The sequence below is a fragment of the Talpa europaea genome (assembly GCF_964194135.1).
Source record: "Talpa europaea genome assembly, chromosome: 12".
NCBI lineage: Eukaryota > Metazoa > Chordata > Mammalia > Eulipotyphla > Talpidae > Talpa > Talpa europaea.
In genome coordinates this window covers 79802041-79824703 of record NC_140079.1, presented here as the reverse complement: position 1 = coordinate 79824703, position 22663 = coordinate 79802041, and the positions used below count along the sequence as shown (strand labels likewise).

General features: G+C 47.0%; 1 protein-coding gene across 17 annotated transcripts in view; it reads left to right on the top strand.

Annotated features, from left to right (window-relative positions):
* CUX1 (cut like homeobox 1) overlaps nucleotides 1-22663 on the top strand; it is a gene marked incomplete at both ends in the record, with an annotated part of 322665 nt that overhangs the window by 144320 nt on the left and 155682 nt on the right. For 16 of the 17 annotated variants that reach the window (XM_084251633.1, XM_084251634.1, XM_084251631.1 and 13 more), the window contains one exon: nucleotides 10124-10171. The exons of the other annotated variant lie outside the window; for it this stretch is intronic. In XM_084251633.1, the coding sequence (XP_084107759.1) occupies nucleotides 10124-10171 (48 nt within the window). The remainder of the gene's footprint in view (nucleotides 1-10123; nucleotides 10172-22663) is intronic. 17 annotated transcript variants of the gene reach the window in all.

The following is a 22663-nucleotide window of genomic DNA, read 5'->3' as shown; positions in this document are numbered from 1 at the left end:
CCCCTCAGCAGTGTATTTTAGTGGTTCTGCCTGTTCTGCTCCCCACTCTGGTGAGTCCTCTCACCACCACGCACCCCCGCCACCACCGCCACCACACACACACCCCTCTGGCCTACACCCCAGCTCTTGTAGGCATAAATAAATAAATCTTAAAAAAAATAAATAAAGGTTTAAACATGGGCATTTATTCAGAAAGTGACCTGGAAGAATATGTTGAAATTAGACCTAAAGGAAAATCAGAAATATTTAGAGAGAGAGAGTCAGAGGAACCTGAGGCTGCCTTCTCCCCTGCCCACCACTAAGCCCCCGGTTAACAGGATGAGAGTCCTGCAGGAAGTGCCCGTGCTCCCAGCAGGGTGGGTCCAGTCCAGGCTGCCAGGCGCTGGGCTGCCCACAGGTGCAGAGGGAGGCCTGTACCCAGAGTCACTGGTCACCCCAGCTGCCTCGCAGGACCAGAAGGTCCTCAGCAGGCCCTGCACCTGTGCCGTCCTAACAAAGAGCAGTTCTCCACCCTAAGCCAAGAAACCTCAGAGCTGCCCTCTCTAACATTTGGTCTCTTGAATAAGGACTCCAGAGAGCTGTTGTGTCTGTGTGTGAATCTACCAATAGTGACTGTTAGAGATGAAAACAGACTTTTTAAAGTATAAGAACACACAAGCGTGTGTGCCATTGCACCATCAGTCACACATAGGGTGTCTGAAACACTGAATGTTGTGAAAGAATGAGAGTAGAAAAGGCAAGTCACAAAATTAGTTGAACCTCATGGGACCCCTAGAAGGGAGTTCCCTGGAGTCTCCAGACCCCACTTTGAGGGCCAGGCCTGGTGGTGTTCAGCCTCACCCATACTGCCAAGCTGCAATCACGTGCTCATGCGTGCTCAGGAACTCAGGGATCCTCCCCTATCCGGGCTCCTTAGGTCTCCCTCTTGGCTTTCCAATGCCTGGCACAGATGAGTCCCTGCCACCCCAAGGAGCCCTCTGCCCAAGCCCAGCACACACTCCCCTGACTTTCCTTCCCATTACACTTTTATTAGGCACGATGCTAAAGTCGCATCCATCAGTATTAGAGACTTTCTGCCAAGATACAGAACATGTTTTAAATGGAGCAAAGAAATTTAAATGGGAAGAAATTATAGCATGAGTGAGTTTATCCCTTTCAAGATAATCTTATTTAATAACCAAAAAACTCACAAAGATGTGCATTTTATCCAGCTACAAAGGCGGTGTGGCAGGTTATATATTGTGGTAATTACATGTTTGGGGTTTCATTCCTTCTTTAAACTAGATTTCTATTATTTCAGAAAATCAACCATTGTAGAAAAGAACTATTCATTTATTTCATTGCTGGGTGGCCTATACGCTGTAAAAATAGGTCAAGAACAGTAATCTAAATTGACTGCTGATAAATAATTAAAGCTAATGGAATTTTCTCAAATCTGTGAACTAAAATCTTTGAGAAATTGCCAGGACATACTGTCTGCTGTTGTATAGAAAGATATTTTTTATTTAACACTTTGGTTTAAATGCCATTTAAAATTACCCGTTTCTATCACAAAGACTGGAAGGAGCCTGTATTCATCTATGCAACTAACCCAAGTACAGTGCTCCATTGATAGCTGCGTGATTCAGGCTCAGATGATGAGATGGGGAGCAGGGGTTTCTGTATCTGGGAACAAAGACGAACTTCACTTTTCACCAAACTTATTTTCTCTCAAGCCCTCCAATCTGTGCCTATAGCGACTTGCTTTCAAGAACTTGTACCTGGTCTGTGCTCTCGTGCATGTGATGTGTGGTGAGTGGGATTCAAGAAATCTTAAATAACACCCAGGGAAATAAGTCCTGAGAAGCATCTTTCCTTTGCTGATAATGATGATTTTCTCATCAGCGCCACGGTAGCTATAAAAATACACTTGACAAATATGCATAGACGTCATTTTTAGAAGAGATGGCTGATGAATGGGGAAGCAGATATATCACCGTCCATGGGACTAGCCACAGATAGGGTGCACTGAGGTTGGGTTTTTCTTTTTGAATCAAGGGGATGATTCAGCCATCACCAGGGAATTTTAGACTCCTACAGCCACCAGAAGAATCAGCAGTGAGGTACATATTTTAGCTTTAATTTAAGTTGTAGAAAAAGGGTCATTTTCTCATTTCAGTTTGAATATCTTGTTTGAAAAAAATCAACAATTTGCCATTACATTTTAGAAAAGTTGTTTTGTTAAACTGCGTAGTTATATGTAATCTAATGTTATATCTACTATGCTCTATTATATTTATAAATGGTGGACTCTTTCTGAAGTTTTCTTTAAGCTGATTCTCTATGTAGGAATTTCTGCATTTGAAAGGAAATTATTCCATTCCAATGGTCTCTATCTAGTCTGGAAACTGAGTATTTGTATTTTTAAAGTTCTTTCAGCTCTTTGTTTTGCATAGTCCAGATTGCTGGTGGCGGTGTAGATGTGGTCGGTGGCTGTTTAGAGCAGAGTCCCACTCCTTTCCACTCTAGAACTTTGTTCCAACGTGTCCGAGGGGTTTTCAGGTAGCTCCTTGCACAGTGTGGTCACAGCGCAGATGGCAGTAGAGACCCTGCCTTACACCCACTAACAGTCATCTCTGTCCAGAACCTGAGAGCAACAGGAGGCCCTGGAGTGAGGACCCCCTGGCAGCTTCTGAGGGTGTCCCGGCGGGAGTGGTCAGAAGGAAGACACGGGAGACAGGCGGGTGCTGAGCCGGGTTCTCAGACACGTGAAGTGGTGAAGGGAAAGCTGGCCCCACTCCCCAGGCAGGGTGGGGGATGAGGTGGGCTGGGGAGAGGAAAGCTCAGGCACTCCCTCTCCTTAGATTTCCCCGGGAGAACCAGGGATGGGTAACTGCCTCTTTGCCCGCCCACTCAAAAAACAGAATATAAAGCCGTGAGCATGACACTTACATAAGAATCACCTCAAAGCTGCCCTAATTTTTAAAAGAGGATTATTTCCGGACGACTAGTAGTAACATTACTTGGTCCCCCTGAAGACAGCATTCCCCCCAAGTGGCAGTCTTCAGTGTTTGCACTGGGTAACACAGTGTTGGAAGCCCCCTCATCCCACAGTGGGGTAGGCACATCCTGACACCAGGACCAACCTGGGAGGGAGGGGCAGAGTGGTCTTGGCCTAGGGGCAGGTCGCTGCAGAGAGGTGGCCAGCCTTAGACAGGAGCCTGGACCAGTGACCCTTAGGTTTCCAGGTTAACTTGATGACGATGGCAAGCCACTAGTCGATAGGTGTGATTTAAGAGAGACAGCCCCTCTCCCCAGCCCCATAATTCTCTTTGCCTATTCTGTGTGATCCATCAGCTAAAGGCGTCATGTGTCTCAGTGGAATCATGTCTTTAAAACGTTCTCTGCAGCACATATAAGATAGGGTATCAAAGCCCGTGCTCCGCCATCCTCTGTAACAGCTGTCCACACACTGGCTTCATCCTTACTTTCAGCCACTACCCCTCCCCATTAAATTATTCTGAAGCAAAATTTATATTTCATCCATAAATATTTTAGTGCACATCTCTAAAAGACAAGGACTCTTAAAAAGCATAGCTGCCACCCCAAAAATACACGCCACTGCAGTTTAAAAACAAAAGTAACTTGGGATCATTTGCAATCAGTTATCATATGTACACTTTTATGCATTTTGCCTCTTCAAAACAGAGTACCTCTGTCTAAATCAAAGCCATCACATTTAACGAGCTGTATGTTTCTCTTCGTACAGTACAAAATAACAGCCCAGCTTACAGTACAGTATAGGACATAGTGAAGTACATGGATTTGCACAGCGTTTCTCTCAGAATCTATCCCTACAACATTTTCAAGTCAGAATTTTCTTGCATTGAGGCCTGAGCGACTGAATTTGTTTGGAGATAGCATTTACAGCCGTGGGTGGGTACGTACGTAAATGCAACTTCTTCATGCATGAACATTTCCCAGGGTTTTAAATGTAAGCCAGTCTCATGGTTTTGCCTGGCCCCTTTGAACCCCATTACCACCCTTTGCCACCAAATACAGCGAAGAAAACGTGAACTAAGACCAGGCGATCCAGGCGAGCTGAGCACATGTCACCCTGGACTGAAAAGGGCTTGAAACAGAAGGTGAAGATTCTGGGCCATTGTCACAGGACTGAGTCTCTAATGTTCTGGACCCAGTTTGGGGGTTGGTAGGGCAAGTGTTGGTGGCACCGAGAGTCCCAGAGCTGAGCCTTTTGCAAGTGACCTAGACCATGCCCCACCCACCCAGCCCAGGTGCTCTTGATAAGACTGGGTTGGCACCAGAGGGGAGAGGACCCCACACTCACGCCACTGCAGGACACAGCAGGACAACTGTGCACCTAAATGCAGTCAGAGTCCCCGGAAACATATGTGAATCACCGTGGTATGGAGCGAAAGGGCGTTGTCAAATTTAGTAAGACATCCCCAAACCGTGGAGTGTTAAATACTTTGAAAGTGGAGATCATTCCATGATTTTGAAGGTGCACTTGTAATTCTTAGCTGACCTCGGTTAATGCACAGGCCTAAGCCTTTCCCCTTCCTCCTGCTTGTCCTTCCAGACACAAGGTGGGCCTCGGTGGCCACCGGCTCGGGTTCTCTGGGGCGCGCCTCCCACCGCACTGCCATCACATGCAAGCAGGGAGGAGAGACGTTGTCAGGTATGGGATTACCAGGCCCCAAAATGGACCCAGAACCTTCCAGAGATCACCTAGGTGCCCAAAATGGCAGAAAGCGGAAATGGACACTGTGTGGGCCCAAGCATTGTGTTTTGTGTCTCCTGCTCGCACCGCACAGCTGCATGCAGTGTGATGCTTTTGTGGGTTTGTGTCTGGTTGATTTAAATTGGGACGGTTTCTCCAGCCTTTGCCACCACATCGGAAATTCCTCGATAGCGTTTCACTCTTCAATTTTCTGATCTAGGAAGTAAGTTGTGAATCAGTGGTTTGGAGAATAATGACAACCCTTTTCCATGGACGCTTCACTCAATAGACATTGCTTATTATTCTCCACGGACTCAAGGGAAAACAGCTTGAAATTCTCTCTTCGACCGTGCCAGCAGACGTCCAGTATTAATAACATAAAGGACATCACTTTCTATGTGTTAAAATGTTTGTTGCCATTTGCTCAATAAGTGGTGTAGGATCGAAGTGAATTTAAAACAGTACTGAAAAACCTGTCACAGAGTGAAGTGTGTAACCCTTAAATTATTTAGTTTTTAACGTTGTGTCAATTCCCTGATTCTCATTCACACAGTGTGCTTGTGATTAGCCCGACCCCCATTCTTCAGTCTGTGGTTGTGGAGGAGATCATGCTGATGGGGGTGCTGGGGTCTCTCTCCGTGCCGCACAGCCAGCAAAACCCCCCCACCCCCGCCCCGCCATGACAGTGTCAGGTCGTGGCTTCAGCCCCAGGCACATCCATGCTGGCATCCATGTGTCAGTGCTAAGCGGGCACTATTTGCAGGCAGTAGACATGGGTAAGGAATTTCTCAAGCTGCCAAAAATGAAGTTGGAAATGGTGACTTGAAGTACACACATATCAGGGGTGTGTGTGTGTGTGTGTGTGTGTGTGTGTGTTTGTACATGTGAGAGAGAGAGAATATTTAGTGCTTTTTCTCTTCATCTAAGACTTGCGCGTGTGAGTACACCACAGGCACCGTGCCCTGCTGCGACTGCCACCCCTCCTGCCCTCCCTGCTGTGCACGGTGGGGAGTGGGCTGCTGTGGAGCAGGAGCGGCCCCTCTGGGAAGGTGCACTTCAGGCCTCGTGTGGAGTGTAACCAACCTCCATAGTCCAACCTTCTGTGCCTAGGTTTCCTCAGCTAATTATCGCCCAGGTAGCTGCTAGAGATGAGGGGATGACTACAACCCATTCCCTGCCCTCAGATAGCCCCCAGGCTGGAAGCAAGGGATCCACTCCCAGCTGTGATCACATCCACCCTTACAGACCCAGTGTGAGAGTGATAGGAAGCACATCCTATGACATTGGGGCCGGGCTGCTTTCAGATCTGCAAATCCAGGTCCAGGCATGCAGGAAGTCTTAGCCGCTCTAGAGCCCAAGGCCCGCCAGTGCTACCAGCTGTCAGCTACAGCAAAGCAGACCAGAGGCCCCCACCTGCTCCCATACTACCTGAGGGTGGGGTTGAGGCTCAGCCATGGCTCCCTGGAAAGGGAAGGACTGGGCCCCACAGCCCCGGTCTGGAAACAGCCTCAGTTCCCACTGCAGCTGAAAGGCAGCATCGCATTGAGTTATCACCCTGGAGTTGCTCACATCTTACTTTTTAAGATTGGATTAATATAGGTTTTGGCCTTTTCTATTTGGGAGAAGATCCACGGCATGTCTGTGCAGGCCAGGCTGCATGCCATGGATGCCGTGTCGGCGCCCGCATCATGGCCGTGTGTCAGCTCTTCCCCCACATGGGTGCTTACCAGAGACCCGTCTGCTTGGTGAGAGCACGGCAGGAGCAGCCACACCATCACCAAAGTCAGCCTCTGGAAAAGAAACAGCAAACAGAGAAGCTCAGTGCCTTCCTCCCGAGGGCCTGCCATGCCCCCTCCCAGCTCTGTCGAGCCCCTGCCCTTCAGCCCCACCACGTGCTGCCATGATGGCCAGGCGGCTTGCTCCTCAAGACGGGGGTGGGCATTGCCCTGACCCTGGCTGGGCTGTCATTCTCCCCTCTCCTTCCGCTCTCCCACCTGTGCCTTTCATTGTTCTGCCTCCTCGTCTTCCCAGAAGGTACACGGGGCTCCATGAGCGCAGGTTCTAGTTTCCTGAGACCGTTGTAACAGACTGCCATGCACCTGGCGGCTTAAATCAGCCGAAGTCTCTCACTGACGTGCCAGAGGTCCAAGGTGCAAGAGTGGGCTTTGTGGACGGAAGGTGCTGCAGAGTTGTGCTCCTCTCAGAAGTGCCAAGGTGCCTCCATTTCTTTGCCTCATCTGGCTCCTTGGGCCTGTTCTGTGGCTCCTGCCCCAGCACCATCTGCCCTGCGCTTCCATCCTCTCATTTCCTCCTCCCTCACCTTCCCACCTCCTCTTTTTTTTTTTTTTTTTTTTTTTTAAAGATTTATTTTATTTTATTTATTTATTTATACAAGCACTGGGTACAGTCAGAAGCACGGGAGGGTGAGAGAATTCACCAGAGCCAGAGCGGGGAGCAGAGCAGGCAGAAGGACCGAAGTACACTGCTGAGGGGAGCAGCGGGCGGCAGGAGAGGTCTGCGCACCATGTGGGACCCTCCTCTGGTGGCCGGGGAGCAGCCGGGGATCGAACCGGCGCTGCAGAGGCTACAGGCAGCTTCGCAACCCAGCGCTCAACCGCTGTGCCACCGGGGAGGCCCTTTCCCACCTCCTCTTAAGAAGGAATATCATGATGACCTCAGACCCCTGGGTCGTCTCGCATGATGCCTCTAACTCGAGATCCCGAGGTAATCACCTCTGCAAAGGCCCTTCCTCTGCTGTGTCCCCTGGCAGAGTCATGGGCACAGGGATTAGGGGGTGGTCATCTTCGGGGAGCTGTTATTGTGCCTGCCACCGCCTTCTTTACTTAAGAAGAGGCTGGTAGAGATTTTGATAATTTTTTTTATCATTGAACTTGGTGTAAAAAATATAGAAAATGATCCCCAAAAGGAACAAAGTATTGACTTTTCCAAGGAATTAATGGTATCGCACTTAGGAATGCATTCTGCAGAAACTATGTAATTTCATATTTCATATCCCATATAAAGGGATATTATTATACTTGATCAAATACTTTTACAGGGCTACAATGTCAAATAATGTGGGTCTGTGATGTTTGGCCAAGAGCTTATGGTGCAGTAGAACTTGTGTCTAGTAGAACACTCTGCAGTGATGGACAGCCTCTGTGGCAACACTGCCCAGTAGCTGCCAAGGACTTGAAATTGGCCCCTACAGCCAAGGAACTAAAATTTTTAATTTAGGTTGAGTTACACTGATTCTAGATTAAGTTACATTTAAATGTAAATTAACAGCTGCTGGCCACTGGTAGTGGGCAGCTCAGGCTCCACCGGACAAGGGTTCCTAACCTGGGGTATGGTGGTGGGCTCTGAGAAGGCCTCTGTGAAATGAGTTGCAGAGTTTCCTCCCTGGAGGAAGCATCAGTAGCTTTCCCAGATTCTCAGATGGCTTCCTGACCCCAGGAGGTAAAGGGCCCTTGGTCCAGGGGAAAACCACAAAGAGCCCTGGGCAGCACAGATAGCTGCAGCCCTCTCCCAGCACTCAGGAGCCAGGCTTCAGGGTCACCCTAAAGGTGAGCGAGGCAGCTGGATTCAGGACCCTGGGGTGGGGAGGCCCTTGGAATTAGGAACTTAGCCAAAGGAACACAAACGCTGTGAGTCAGTTACCAAAAGAACAGGTGCCAGACATGCCCGTGTTTACATGCAGTCGACTAGGGTGGCTCCCTCGAGGTGAGTAGACCCAGGGCCCGGCTACTCAGAATCCTACAGCTTCCTCGAGGGGCGTTTTACTTCATCCACTATCACTTGATACACAAAAATCCCAGGTCCATTTAGGTTAACTTTAAATTTGCTAGCAAGCTTTTGCTTAAACGATAGAATGTTGTCACTCGTAATAAGTGAAAAAGTTGTTAGTATTACTGGGCACTTATTATGTGCCAGAGCTGTGCGACCTGTGTTGATGATGGTTTTATCCCTTCTACATGACTGTGTTAAGGATGGGGACCTCCGGAAGTGGTGGGTCCTTGCAGTTAGTGAGTGGCCGCTCTACTCTGCTGCTGCCTGCGTGTTCCCCTGAAGCCGTGCTCACATCCCCTGGTGCTCTGGAGGGGAGTGCAGACCGCCTTTGCCCAGTAGGCCTCGCGTCCTTGTGAGCAGCTTTTGCCAGAGGTTTGGAGGTGAGGCAAGTGCACAGACAGACTCAGCTGGCCTCTTTGCCCGATCCTGTCTTTACTCATAGAAATCCTGCCTGTCTTCCGGCCCCAGTGCCCCTTTTTGTTAAATGGCTGTTCGGCTCCATTATCAGAAGCTAGCCTTTCTCTTATGTTCTCTAGTGGCAGTCAGGCTCTTTTTCTGAAATAATATTTGACTTTCATTCTGTGTTACAGTTTGATGAGTGTGTGTCCATCTTGACCAATACTCGTCAATTTCATGTGGACATGTACATCAACTTTGGAAATTCAAGGAAGGCAGATGCCCTGGCCCAGACTTGTTGCATCTGATCTGGCACATAGAACTTATACAGTAAATAGCTTATATGTCCCATTTCTCAGTAAAGGAGAAGTTGCCTCATTCGAGTTTTTTAAAGGTATTTGAAGCATTTCCTCCGTTACTCCACTTTTCAAAAATCGAAATGTAATTGACATGTAACATCATGTAAGTTAAAAGTGTACAACGTGTTGGTTGGATACATTTACATACCACAGTCTGGTTGCTACAGTGGGTTAGCCAAAAACCTTTATCAGATCACATAATTATCGTTTTTTTTTTTTTTTTTTTTTGGTATGTTGAGAACAGTTAAGATCTAGTCTCTTAGCAACACTGAAGTTTATAATACAGTATTGTTGAATGTAATCACTATGTTGTGCATTAGTCAATTACTTCCTTTTAAATAAAATATTCTCAAGGAGTTTGTATGAACTCACCTCTGGGATATTCTAGTGTTATGAGTACTGGCGACTTGGGATAAAGTTTCCAGTGATTGTCAGACTTGGATTCAAAATAGATATGTCATATTGACAGGGCTCAGGAGTAACAACTAAAATGCAGGGCAGTGGCCCAAATCCATTTCAGACACAAACAAGTCAAACCTACATTATAATATCCAATTTCATTCTGAAGAAATCCCCTCAGCCTGATATCAGCAAAGTTTGACCCTAGCACACGTAAAAGGAGGTGTATATAACCAGGATTTAGTAGAAATAAAAGCAACTGCAAGTCAGTCATTCACTTATGGGCACTGTTTGGCACCGTCTATGTTGTATGAGTGAAGGGGCGGGACGGGAGTGGGCCCGGATGCTTTATAGACTGACGATCATTGCTGCACTCAGAGCTGTTTCCAGGAGGCTTAACCAGTGTTTCTCTTCTCTTTCCTTCTCGAATGGCTGTCTCCTGACCTGCCCTCTCCTCCAGGATTTGCGCAAGCAGGTAGCGCCGCTGCTGAAGAGCTTCCAGGGGGAGGTGAGCATGTATATTTACTTCTTTTATATCCTGAGCCATTCTGTCATTCGTGGGGCCTGCTTTTTATTTTTATAAACCCCGTTGGCAAATGCCTCCTCAGTTGCACTGGTCAACTCAACACCACACAACTGATATGCTTCTCATTATAAAACCCTTATGGAAGATGAAGCCACGTTCAGAATATAAAAAGGTGCCGTGGTGTCGGGAGAGTGGTCGGTGTGGTTGTGCTTTCAAAGCAGACCGAGCTTGTTTAGACCACAGCCTTTTGGGGCCTGTTCAGCAGCTTTGTGAGGCCCCTTAGCTTATTTCTGTAGCTGCAGTAACTCCATGTGCTTTTTTTTTGTTGTTGTCTATTTTTTTCCTTTTTGAAAATTTCAAATCTACGTAAAAGTACAAAGGTTTGTGTGATGAACACCTGTGCACCCTTTATTCCAACTCACCAAATTGAAACTCTCTGCTTCCCCCAGCTTGCCTCCCACAAGGCCTCCCTGTGGCCAGGTTGTTGCTTTCACACATAGTTTTGGGGTGTGGGGGGGTGTGGAGGACTTTGCTCAGGGATTGAAACAAACAATAGTAGGCAGAAGACAGGAGGAGTGAGTCTGACCTTACCCGGGAAAACCTTTATAATGGATCCTTCCAGAGGACTGTACCTTCCAGCAGGACAGCAGGTGGGCAGACTGGCTGTCTGGTGAGGATGATGGGAGTGGTGCCCAGGGAGAGCAGGGGGCTTGAAATAGGTGACTCTGCTCTCGGCTCTTAGCGTCTCCCCTTGGGTGATGGAAGTCGTAATGACTCCAGGCTGCAGAGGAGAGCTAGTAAGACTATTTCAAAATCCTCTAAGGAACCCATATTGGTGGGATCTCAGGAATTTTATTTTCTTGCACACTCCAGTACACAGGGAACATAGAAACTACAGGAAAGGGGCAAGCTTGGGGGAGGCAAGACGGCGAGTTCTCTGGTGATATGCACAGGGCTGCCTTCTCAGATACGTGGCTAAGGAGGCTGAGTTCCTGGGCCAGCCCTCCAGAGTAAGAGGTCAGGGCTCCCTCTGACAAGTCCTGTAGCACGCAGGTGACAGTAGAGAGTAAAGCACAGAGAGGGGTTAGTCAGGAAGACTGCAGCAGCACAGAGAGGGGACTCCGGGACAATTCAGGTTACAGCGTGAGAAGAAGCAGCAGTGAGTGCTGGGGGCCATGAAGAGAGCAGAACCGTGCAGGGCCCCTTCTCTGTGGTACCCTGCTCAGAAAGCCCCTGTGCGCTTCGCTCCATGGGCACAGAGGGAGTCACTGTCCCAGGTTTCTGGAGGACTCAGATTACCCTTCCTCGGGCTTCATCTCTGAGCCCTCATCTCACGGGTGAGCCTGTCACCGAAAACCTGTTCACATGTGATCTTATCTTCTCTTTTACCTGTTCAGCAGCTTTGTGAGGCCCCTTAGCTTATTTCTGTAGCTGCAGTAACTCCATGTGCTTTTTTTTTGTTGTTGTCTATTTTTTTCCTTTTTGAAAATTTCAAATCTACGTAAAAGTACAAAGGTTTGTGTGATGAACACCTGTGCACCCTTTATTCCAACTCACCAAATTGTTCACATTTGTTCCCCCCACCCTTTTGCTAAACATCTGAATATAAGTTGCAGGTGGTGTGACACTACCTTTAAACATGTGCACAAGTGTCTTAAAATTAAGGACATTCCCCCAACGTTACCACAGTATCCCCAGTACCACACCCAGGAGAATTAGTACCACTTCCATGCTATCAATTAGCTGGTGCAAAATCAATAATCCTCTCACAGTATAGTCCTTTATAACTTCTCTGCCCACAAGTGGGGTCCAGTCAGGTTTATGCATTGCGTTTGGGGGGGATATGTAGGTGGGTAGATAGATAGATAGATAGATAGATAGATAGATAGATAGATACACACACACATACACACATATGTATATATCTAACCTATCACAAATGCATAATAAAATACATATATCTTAGTATAGACTACTCTTTATACCCCTCCCCCAATGTCATTATTTTTATTATTTAAAAGAATCTAAGCCAGGTCTTATAGAGATGCCCTGTTCTTGATGGGGTAATGGGCTTGGTTCTGGATATATTAAATTTGAAATGCTTAAGAGAGATCTACTCTTCCTATTTGCCTATTTTTCAAAAGGCTATTTGAAAAGTAAATATTTTTATAGCACCATTAATTAATATTTACCAAGCCTCTGCTGATTGCCATATTTATGTTAACTAATTTGTGCTTTCTAAGTAAGCTGATTTAGAAGGGACTGGATGCTACTTGCTTCTGAAGAATGAGCCTTCCTACCAGAGGGGAACGGCAGGGGGTGTGGAGGTGGCACATGGCAGGGTGGGTTTCCTAATGAGTAAGGCCAGAGGCCTTGTCCCTTAGATGGGGCAGGATTTCGTCACCTGTTTTTTAAAGAGCCACCTTCTAGTCACAGGTTTGTTTGTGTACCCTTCATCCGTGTCTGCTGAATGTGATTTTGTTAATCACATACATTCTTCATGCTTGAGTTCCCCTGGAAAAACCTATGATGTTAGTGAAGGCACGCTGTTGCCTTGGAATGTATGTAGATTGCTTCCCTGTTTGAGATTTTCCCAAAGAAAAATCAAAATTAAAACAATGAACATTTTCAGACAGCAAGAAATTCACAGAACTTTAGTGTCCCTGAAGAAACATTTATTAGTATTATAATAATGTCAAGGGGCCTGGCCAGGTTAGCTCTATCCTTCAGTGTTTCTTGGGGTTCTTGGTGTAAAACCCATACACCTTCCTTCTTGTAACTTGTGAGACCTGCGTGATTAGATAACTTCCTTTTCAAGACTTGTCTCTCCACCCAGTGCCTGTCACTGGACACAGCCATTCTGTGTTTCTGCCTGGTGTCCTTGCCAATCGCCAGGCTTTCTCACCAGCTGACCTGCCTGCCACCCTCCTTCTACTTTACCTGGCTCACTTCACGCAGGTGTCACTTTCTCGGGAAAGTCTTCTCTGAGTCCCTGTGACAGATCAGGTCCCCTCTACCTCTCCACCCCCGCCCTCAGCCCCCAGGCCCAAGAGCCACCTGTCAGCCACCTGTCGTTTTATCTCTAGTCCCCACTGACCCATAAAAACATGTGAAGCAACATGTCTGTTCTTGTTGGCCACTGTATCCCCAGCACCTGACACAGCTCCTGGAACATAAATGTTTGGGTGCTCAAAGATGGTTATCGAATGAATGATTGAACAGTGAGCTTCCTCTGAACCAGGATAACTTTGCAGTAGAGATTAAAAAGATAATAAGGGAATGTTATAATCAAATTTATGCCAATAAGATTTAAAACCTACCAAGATGGATACATTTCTAGAATACTATAACATACCAAAACTGATTAAAGTAGAGGTAGAAAACCTGAATAGCCTTGTAAATATTGCAGAAATATTCCCACCAGGTCTTGACAGTTTTATGGAAGAGTCTTATCAATCATTCATGAAACAGATCTTTTGCAAACTCTTTCAGAAAATAGAAAAGAGAGAATACTCCCTAACTCACTTTATAGGGCTAGTATAACCTTGATGGCCAAGTCAGCCAAAACTAGTACAAGGAAGGAAAATTAAAAGTCAGTTTTAAATTAAAAGTCAGTCTTTTAAAAGGTATTAGTAAACTGAATCCATCAAGCCCCAGGTATTCCATATGCTGTTTGGCTTAACATTAGAAAATTTATTAATGCAAATTAATATCATTAGCAAATTAAAGAGGAAAAAATTACCTCAATAGTGCAGGAAATGAACTTGATAAAATTCAGTATCCTTTCATGATGAAAAACAAAATCCTGCAAAGTAGGAATTGAAGGAACTTCTTTAACCTGGTAAAAGGTATTTATCAAAAACCTACTTCCAGTCATCATATTCAATGATGTTTTAAAACATTCCCTTAAAGTAAGGACCAAGAAGGCTTCTTATTGCTATGTTTTTTTTTAACATTATAGAGAAGTCTTAGCTAGTATAGAAGACAAGAAAAAGAATTGAAGTGTAAGTATTGTAACAGAAGAAATGAAACTTTCTTACACATAAGCCTCAATTACTTAACAAGGTTGCTAGGTGCACAAATCAATATATAAAAGCAATCACAGGGCCTCCCCGGTGGCGCAGCGGTTGAGCGCTGGGTTGCGAAGCTCCCCGCGGCCTCTGTGACACCGGTTCGATCCCCGGCTGCTCCCCGCCCACCAGAGGAGGGTCCCACATGGCGCCTGCCGCCCGCTGCTACCCTCAGCAGTGTGCTTCGGTCCTTCTGCCTGCTCTGCTCCCCGCTCTGGCTCTGGTGAATTCTCTCACCCTCCCGCGCTTCTGACTGTACCCAGTGCTTGTATAAACAAACAAACAAACAAACAAACAAACAAACAAACAAACAAACAAATAAAAAAATAAAATACGTGCCTCTTTAAAAAAAAAAGTCTTTAAAAAAATAAAATAAAATAAAAGCAATCACATACTTAGCAGCAAACTGACAAAGTATATCACTGGAGATGGCAACCAAATAAAGAAATGATACCTAGAAATAAATTTACCAATACAAAGAAACTTTGTGAAGGATATTAATGAAGATTTAAATGGAGAGATGAAAGTTACCCAAGGTGGAAATTCCCACTGTTGTTAATTGGCCATTGCATCCCCAGCACCTGACTCCTGGAGTGTAAATGTTTGGGTGCTCAAAGATGGTTATTGAATGAATGATTGAACAGAGAGGTTCCTCTGGAGGTAGTTCCAATCAGTTTTCTGGGATCAATTCCAGAATGAGTCATAGTTCCCATCAAAAGAAAACAGGAGTTTTCATGAAACTTGAAAAGCTGAACTTAGGACTGAAATGCAAAAGCCAATGGTCAATGAAGGTGAAGCTAATGTTAAATAGGAACAAGGTGGAGGATTTGCCCTACCAGATTATCAAAACTACAGTAATTGGCACAGGGAAAGATAAATATAACAGTGGAACATAATGAAACAGGAACTGACCCAATCATATATGTAAAAGTCAAATATATGGCAAAAATGTCATCACCAATCATTGAGGAAAGGATGGACTTTTCAATAAATGGGCCTCTGACAATGGGTTATCCATGAAGAATTAGATGAAGTTGGGCCCTTACCTCATGCCATATGCAAACACAAATTGCAGATAAAGACAAGGCAAACCTTTAAACCTTTGAGAAATAAATATAGGCTATGATGACTTAGGACAGCAAAGGATTTCTTTTTAAATAGGAAGCCATAAAGAAAGAAACTGTTTCACTCAACTACATTAAAATTTTTAAGTAAAAGGCTTTTGTTGTTATTCATGGAAAGATAGTGTAGAGGAGGAGAAAAAATAAGCCAAGGGCACTATGAGCTCAGTTTTACCTCTGTGCAAACTAGAAAGACCGTCTTTCTCAAGACCTTTTTATATTATCTGTTGGAAACTTACTATAATAAAGAGTCAAACTTGTCTGAGTCTTTTTCATAAGAAAGTATTCAAATGTCCCTGATGCAAATGGTGACTCTCCCCCACCCCCACCCCCACCCCCCCCCCCCCCACAACCCGCGCTCCCGCCTAGGCCAGACCATGAACGTATCCTATCAGGGGTGACCTTGACTACAGGTCACAAACCCAGAGGAGACACCACACACATAGTTAACAAAGGTTAATATTCAGACGATTTCGTTGAAGTTTACTTATTATGAAGAAAAAGACAACTCCCCCCCCATAGGAAAATGGGCAAAAGTCATAAACAGCATTCTCAGAGGAGATAAGACAGTGTATGAAAAGGCTCATAATCAGGGAAACACAAATCAAAATAATTTAGATGTGACCTACTCATAGCTACAAGATTGGCCCAAATGGGGAAGCCAAGTTAGGCGTGTATATTCATGTGACCTCCCGGAAAACCAACCTGATGTCAGATAACGAAACTAAGGAAACACATCCACCTCCAAGGCAGTTCAGGCAGTTCCACTCCCGAGTTTATACCCTAAAAAGATCTGCACGTGGACCCCTGGGAAGAAGTGCAGTTAAAGGAGTAGAAGCGTCCAGTCACTGTCTCTCAGCTGTGGAAGCAGTCAGTGAAGGGTGTGTAGTCACAGGATGGGAGAGGACAGACCAGGAGAGAGTAAAATTTGTGAATGCACAATCCTGAGTAAAGACTGTTTAGGGATACATGTACAGTAAAACCATGGAGATGAAGCTGGAAATTCAGGATAGAGGTTATCACAGAGGCACCAAGGAAGCCTCCAGGGTCATGGGGAGATCTCACTCACAGATGCTCATTTTGTTATTCACACAATGTAGTCTTTTGTAGGAGCTCTTCCAAAGGAAATAATGGCTTACAGGGCTCTCTCCCAATTCTCACCTCATCTAAAGCCTTGTCATGTGTCCCCAAGGCCTTGCAGTGACTCCTAACTGGTCTCTGTTTCAGCTCTCAGCCACCTCAACCTTTCCTCCAGGCATCAGCAAGGATCTGGGTTCAGTGTCTCCCCACAGCTATTCGGTGTCTCCCCAGTGCCCTTGAGGCTGGCACAGAACTCTGACCCAAGCCTTCGGGGTGCCCTGGCCTGGCCACCACCTTCCAGCCCTCAGTGATCCCTCTGCCCCACCCTCTATCCCAGGCCCCTACCCAGCCCTCACCTACTCAACCTTAGGGCTCGCCTCAAATGCCATGTCCTCAAGGAGGTCACTTCTGATCTCAGTATAAACCAAGTCCCTCTTGTTATACATCCTATATGCACATTGGTTCCAGAGTATTTTTCACTCTGAGTCTGTGAGTTTATGTCCACCTCTCCCTAGATTTTCTGTCTTTGTTGGTCTCCTCCATGTACCCACTTCCTAGTGGGCAGTGGGCCCCCGGTGTCCACCAGGTGGGTGGATGGAAGCAGCATCCTCTGTGGCTGTCCAGCCTGTGCAGGGTACTTGCAGCCCACTTCTGCCTCCCTCCGCCTCCTGACCAGCCCCTCAGTGTGGGCGCTGGCATTCCATGCCATCAGCACCCACAGCTGCGAGCACACACTTTATTGTGACCTGATTTCAGCCCCTGAAGGAGGACACCTGGGTTGACCATGGCTCACCCCAGAGTTATCTGCCATGTGAGGGGCCAAGGAATCATTCGAAAATCCCTTTCCTCTGGATGCATAATACACCCACAGGATTCAGAGCTATGGCCAGGCCTGTGACTTCCACTATGCCTCTGATGCGGGCTCCCCTCTCTGTAGCCACTCATTTCTCCACTCAGTGAAACATCTTGGCACCAAATAGGAGCCAAGGAGAGAGCAGAGGATCCAGTCAGCAAGGCCCCTAGAATCTGAGGCTTTGGCTCCAGTGAAGAGAAACCTAATAAACACAAGGAATAAGGTCAGATGGTGACAAGCCTGTGAGGGAAATAATGGGAAAGTGAAATAGAGCAGGAGAGCAGGGTAGCTTCTTCAGACACAGTCCTAGGCGGCCTCTCCCAGTGGTGACATTTGACGTAAGAGCTGAGGGAGGCAAAGAATCAGCAGAGCTGGGGAAAGTGCAGGAGATCAAGGTAAGGAGGGGCCCCACTCAGGATGGCCAGAGACCGGGGAAGGCTGTGGGACTGGGCCTGAGAAGGCAGGCAGGCTGGGCTGAGCAGGAGTGGAGGCTGGGCACGTGGGGTGCAGAGGAGGAGACTGAGCACAGTGGAAAGCAAAGGTCCTGTGCATGCTCCATAGATTTTAATCAAATAAGTTGAGTGTCTTTGAATTAGTTTAAAGTGAATGAGTGTTTCACAGGTGTCCTGTAGCCCTATCTGTTGTTCTGTAACATATTTAAGTGTTCAGATCTAAAGGCCATGTCTAAGTAAAGCTGAGGTGTCCATGTGCTTTCCTCTAAAGAGCATTTCAGAGGGAGTTAGAGGACCAGGGAGCCAGCCCAGGCACTGCCGCTCACTCTCCCGTGACCTGGGGCTGCTCCGGGGCCTCTTTCTTCCTGACTTTGCTCATCTGAGTGGGTGGACAAGATAGTTGCAAGGAGCCCCAAAGCTCCAGCATGACGCAGTGGACCGGGCTTCGGTTGGTGGTCATCAGCAGACTAGAAGATCCTTTTCTAGCCATTAGATCTGTTCAGAAATGGAATGAGCCACCACCTAAGGTAGTGTTTGCTGTTATGGGCGTGTTCACACCACGGCCAGAGGTCAGCTGCCAGGGATGTGATCAGCTCTTACCAATCCTACTTCAAGGCCAGGCCCAAAGGTCAGACCCTCCAAGTCACTCCCAAACCCCGCAGCCAGAAACAAGCTCTCCTTTCGATCTCTGGTAGGCTTCTTTTGTACCTCTCTTTTGATTTAGAGGCTGAAGACATTCTGCCTTTATATTTAAGTTACTCGAATAAAGTTTTGCTTGCCATATACCAAGCCTTATGCTTCTGAAATCTGAAGAGGGGAACACACGTGTTTGTGCGCTTACACCATCTCACCTGTGCTTGGCAAACACTGCTTCACATGTTGGAGCGGGAAGGTGTTGAAGGTTTGACCAGGACAATGGTTCTTAAAGCCAGTTCTTGGATGGACTGATGAGCTGCATGAGAATTACCCACACATTTCCAGAAATAACCACTCCCCAGGCTCCTCCTCAGGAGGTTCCAATTCAACATCTGGAGTGGGACCTGTCATATTATGGAGGCCACATCTGGTTCTCATGCACAGTGAATGTAGCAGCGCCTGGGCTAAGCTCCCTCCAGGGCAGTTCCTCTGGCCATCACGTTCTCTGCCTGCTCACATACCTTAGGTCGGTGTGTAAGGACCCATGATTGAGCGTTAAAATGAACTTCTAGGCTTCAACTCCTTGGCTTCTGCTCCAGCCAGACCTCTCTGTTGACTATCCCCAAGCCCATCTTGTGCTTTCCTACCTCTGTCACAGCCTCTGTGGTTATAACCTTCTGCTCCTCCCTACCTGTGAAGGTCATCTCCATCTTTTAAGACCTAACTGAAAGCCTGCCCCTCCATTCTGCTCCGATCACCTCTCCTGTTTCCAGCTTTCTCCCTTTGTGTGCCCCGTCCTCTTTCAGACTTGGTGTCACTCTTTCCCTCACCTGGCTGAGTTAGTAAGGCAGTAGCTGAATCTCTCTCCCTCTCACGTTCTCCTGTTGATAATCCTGAGTTCTGGTCATAAGACTCTCGGTTCTTGATGACCCCCCCCCAAGAAAAGTAAGGCTGGGTCCCTGTGTGGGGGGCGTCAGCCGTGTGTGAGTCTGGGGCCCAGCATCCTAATGGGTGAGTCCCAAGTGGACAGGGCACCTTGGGGACACTGGCGAGCTCTGACAGGGCCCCCGACCCCCATAGCCTGCTGTCCTGACCCCTTTCCTGGAGGGCTTCCTCCTTGTGCAACACACCACCTTCAGACTTGCGCCTTCTCACTGCATGGTAGTAGAGGTGACGGTGGTGGTGACAGCAGTGACAGTGACCATGTGTTTTAATGGTCTCCCAGTCAGCCCGAAGCCTAGTGAGTACAGCATCTTCCTGGAGGTTCGCTCCATGATGGCTCAATTAGGGGAGCAGTAGGACTGTGGTTCAATATTCAGGCCAGCTTCCTAATTGAAAACACATTTTCTCTTCCAAAGCTGCAGCTGGTTTGGTTCTGCTCATGCAGAAAAGGATATAACCTTGCATAACATAGGAAATGAACGGTTGAGAGAGAAGCCAAATTCAATTTCAGTCAGATATGTTGAGGCTAAGCCCATGATCTATGGAGGCAGGAGAGCGAGCCGTGTGCATGCGGAAAGGGGCACACTCAGCAGTCTATTAATCACGGCCGCCCGCCCGGCGCTGCCGCCACCGCGTGTGCCACTGCGCCCGCACTCCTCAGCCGGGCTGGAGAGCCGCCAAGCACTCCCGAAGTTAACCTCTTAAAGACCCGGAGCTGCTTTCTGTTGAATAAATGTAATTTTGTGGTCAGAAATAAATGCTTGTGATGTAGCTGGAGCTTTGAAAACAACAGCGAGCCAAAGCTATTACAAATTGCTCCGTGTTGTGGAAGTCAACAGCATACATCAAAATTCCGAGTGTACGGCAAATTGATCTCGGCCCAGAGCTCTGCAGCTATTCAATAAAAGTCCTATTAAGCCATTGTATGTAATGAACAATCCAGAGCAAATCTAATATTTTCAGTAGATAATTATTTTTAACATCCTCTCGGTAACCGTCAGTGGTGTTCTTGGGTGCTCACGGCGCGTGCCTGTGTGTGGTGGGCCCCACGGGCTTTCGCTCCCCTCTCTCCGGGAAGACCTGTGTCAGGCACCCCTGAAGATGGGTTCCCTCGGCATTCAGCGGCAACTCTGGATTCCCAGTGCCTGGCGCGTGGTGGATGCCCAGGAAATGTTGGTTGAATTGAAATGGAGGAAAGGGGCTCAAGACCCCTAGAATCAGTTAGTAAAATGATGTGTCAGCAAAGAGACTCAAACCGAAGCTCTGGAGGGTCACGAGTAAGCAGTTCAAGGTTCCCTGTGAAGAACAGGCTGGTACCAGTGCCTGGAGGGACCCCAGGCTTCTTCCATTTCACTTCTGCTCCTCAAGGGTTCTGGAAATAGGTTCCGTGACCAGAAGGCCACGCTGATGGAGCCAGTTGAGCGGGGTCAGCCCGGCAGGGGCCTCCACGCTCTCCTCCACCATGCTGTTTGTAACCAGCCATGGCCATGGCCACACTAAAGCATGTATGTCCTTTATGGCCTTCTCTTCTTCCAGACAGTAAGCTCCTTGGGGACAGGGCTACTCATTCTTTCTATTAGTAGCTATTTACTAAACATTTACTGTGTACCAGACTAGACCTGAACTAGACCTGGTGTGTGGTAGTGGTGACTAACACAAACGCTACTCTCAGGGAGCTTAACAGTCCAGCAAGCTCTATATCCCCATGTGGCACAGTAGGTAGGCCTTCAGCAACAGAAGGGGGGGGGGGGGAAGGGAGGAAAGCTAGTACCCTTGGTATATAAATCTGAAGTGTTCTGTCAATAAAAAAAGATTCTGCTCTGTCCCATCCACATTCAGGGACTCGTGATACTAGGAGGGAATTTTGTTGGAAGGTAAGAGCCCTGGACCCAGGATTTTAAAGCCTAGGTTTGCGGCTTCTTGCCACTGACCTTGATCTTGACCTTCACCAACTCGCCTGACCTTTCAGTGCCTCTGTTTCCTTATGTAACAAATGGGAGGTGTGTGAGGGAATCTGTTTGAGGAGGCAAAGAATAGACTGGCATTAATATTTCTTTTTCTTGGGCTAAAATTTTCCAAGTTGTAATATTCAGTCGTATAGCATTTATTTGAATACTATGGAATTTAAATTATTAGGGTATTTTATTTTCTACAGGTCTCTCTTCCCTTGGAAAAACTCAGTCTTGGATGTTAATTAGGTTTTGCTAATGTTCCATCAATTTAATGCAGTAATTCCTTAAATGAAACTGACACCAAGCAGCAGATGGTCAGAGGAGTGCTGTGAACGTGCGTGTGGCTCTGGGGAGAGCACGGGGACCCTGTGGAAGAGCTGAGAGCCTGTAGCGGTCTGTTACTTGAATGTGAAGAATTTCACGTTCCACCTTTCCCCCATTTCAGAATGGGCCACTGCCCTCTTGGCTAGTAATTATTTTCCATCGCCTTTTAGGCCTACAAATCACCATTTCCATGATCTTAGGTAGCCATACCCGCCACCTGTGCTGGGGATATCATCAACCCATGGACTGGGTGGGCTTGAAGGGAAGAGAGAGTCCCTGGAGGTGAGGCCTGGGCCCCCCAGCATCAGGCCCTTGGCTCTCCTCTCACCTCACTGCTTCCTTGTTCTGCCCTGGGATCTGTGGCTCCCTTGAGCCTCGTTATGCCCAGCCAGGCTCCAGTCTGTTTTCACTGCATCCTCACCACCCCCAACAAGTGTCCCCAGACTTTGAGTCACATGCTCATTACTCACCTGCTTTCTGTCACTGTGGGTTGACCCATTTTTAATATTCCGTGAAAGTGAAATCTTACACTACATGGTCTTTTGTGACTGACTTCTTTCACTTAGCATCATGTTTTCGAGAGATCCATCTATGTTGTAGCATATATAAGTACATCTATCCTTTTTTTTAGACAGCAATAATCCATTGTATAAATATGCCACGTTTTGTTTATCCATTATCGGCTGATGGCTATTTGGTTTTTCCACCTTTGGGTTATTATGAGTAATGCTATAAATATTCATATGTACATTTTTACAAAGATAGAAGCTTTCTGTTTTCTTGGTTATGCACCTTAGAGTGGAATTACTGGGTAGTACAGTAACTCTGTGTTTAACATGAGCACCAAACTGTTTTCCAAAGTGGCAGCATCATTTGACATTCCAGCCAGGCCTCCAGTTGTTCCACATCCTCTCCAGCACTAGTCCCTGTCTTTGAGGACAGCCATCCTGAAGGTGCGAATGCTTTGATTGCTGTTTTCCTAATGGCCTTGATGTTGAGCATCTTTTCATGTGCTAATTGGCCATTCATGTCTTTGGAGAAATG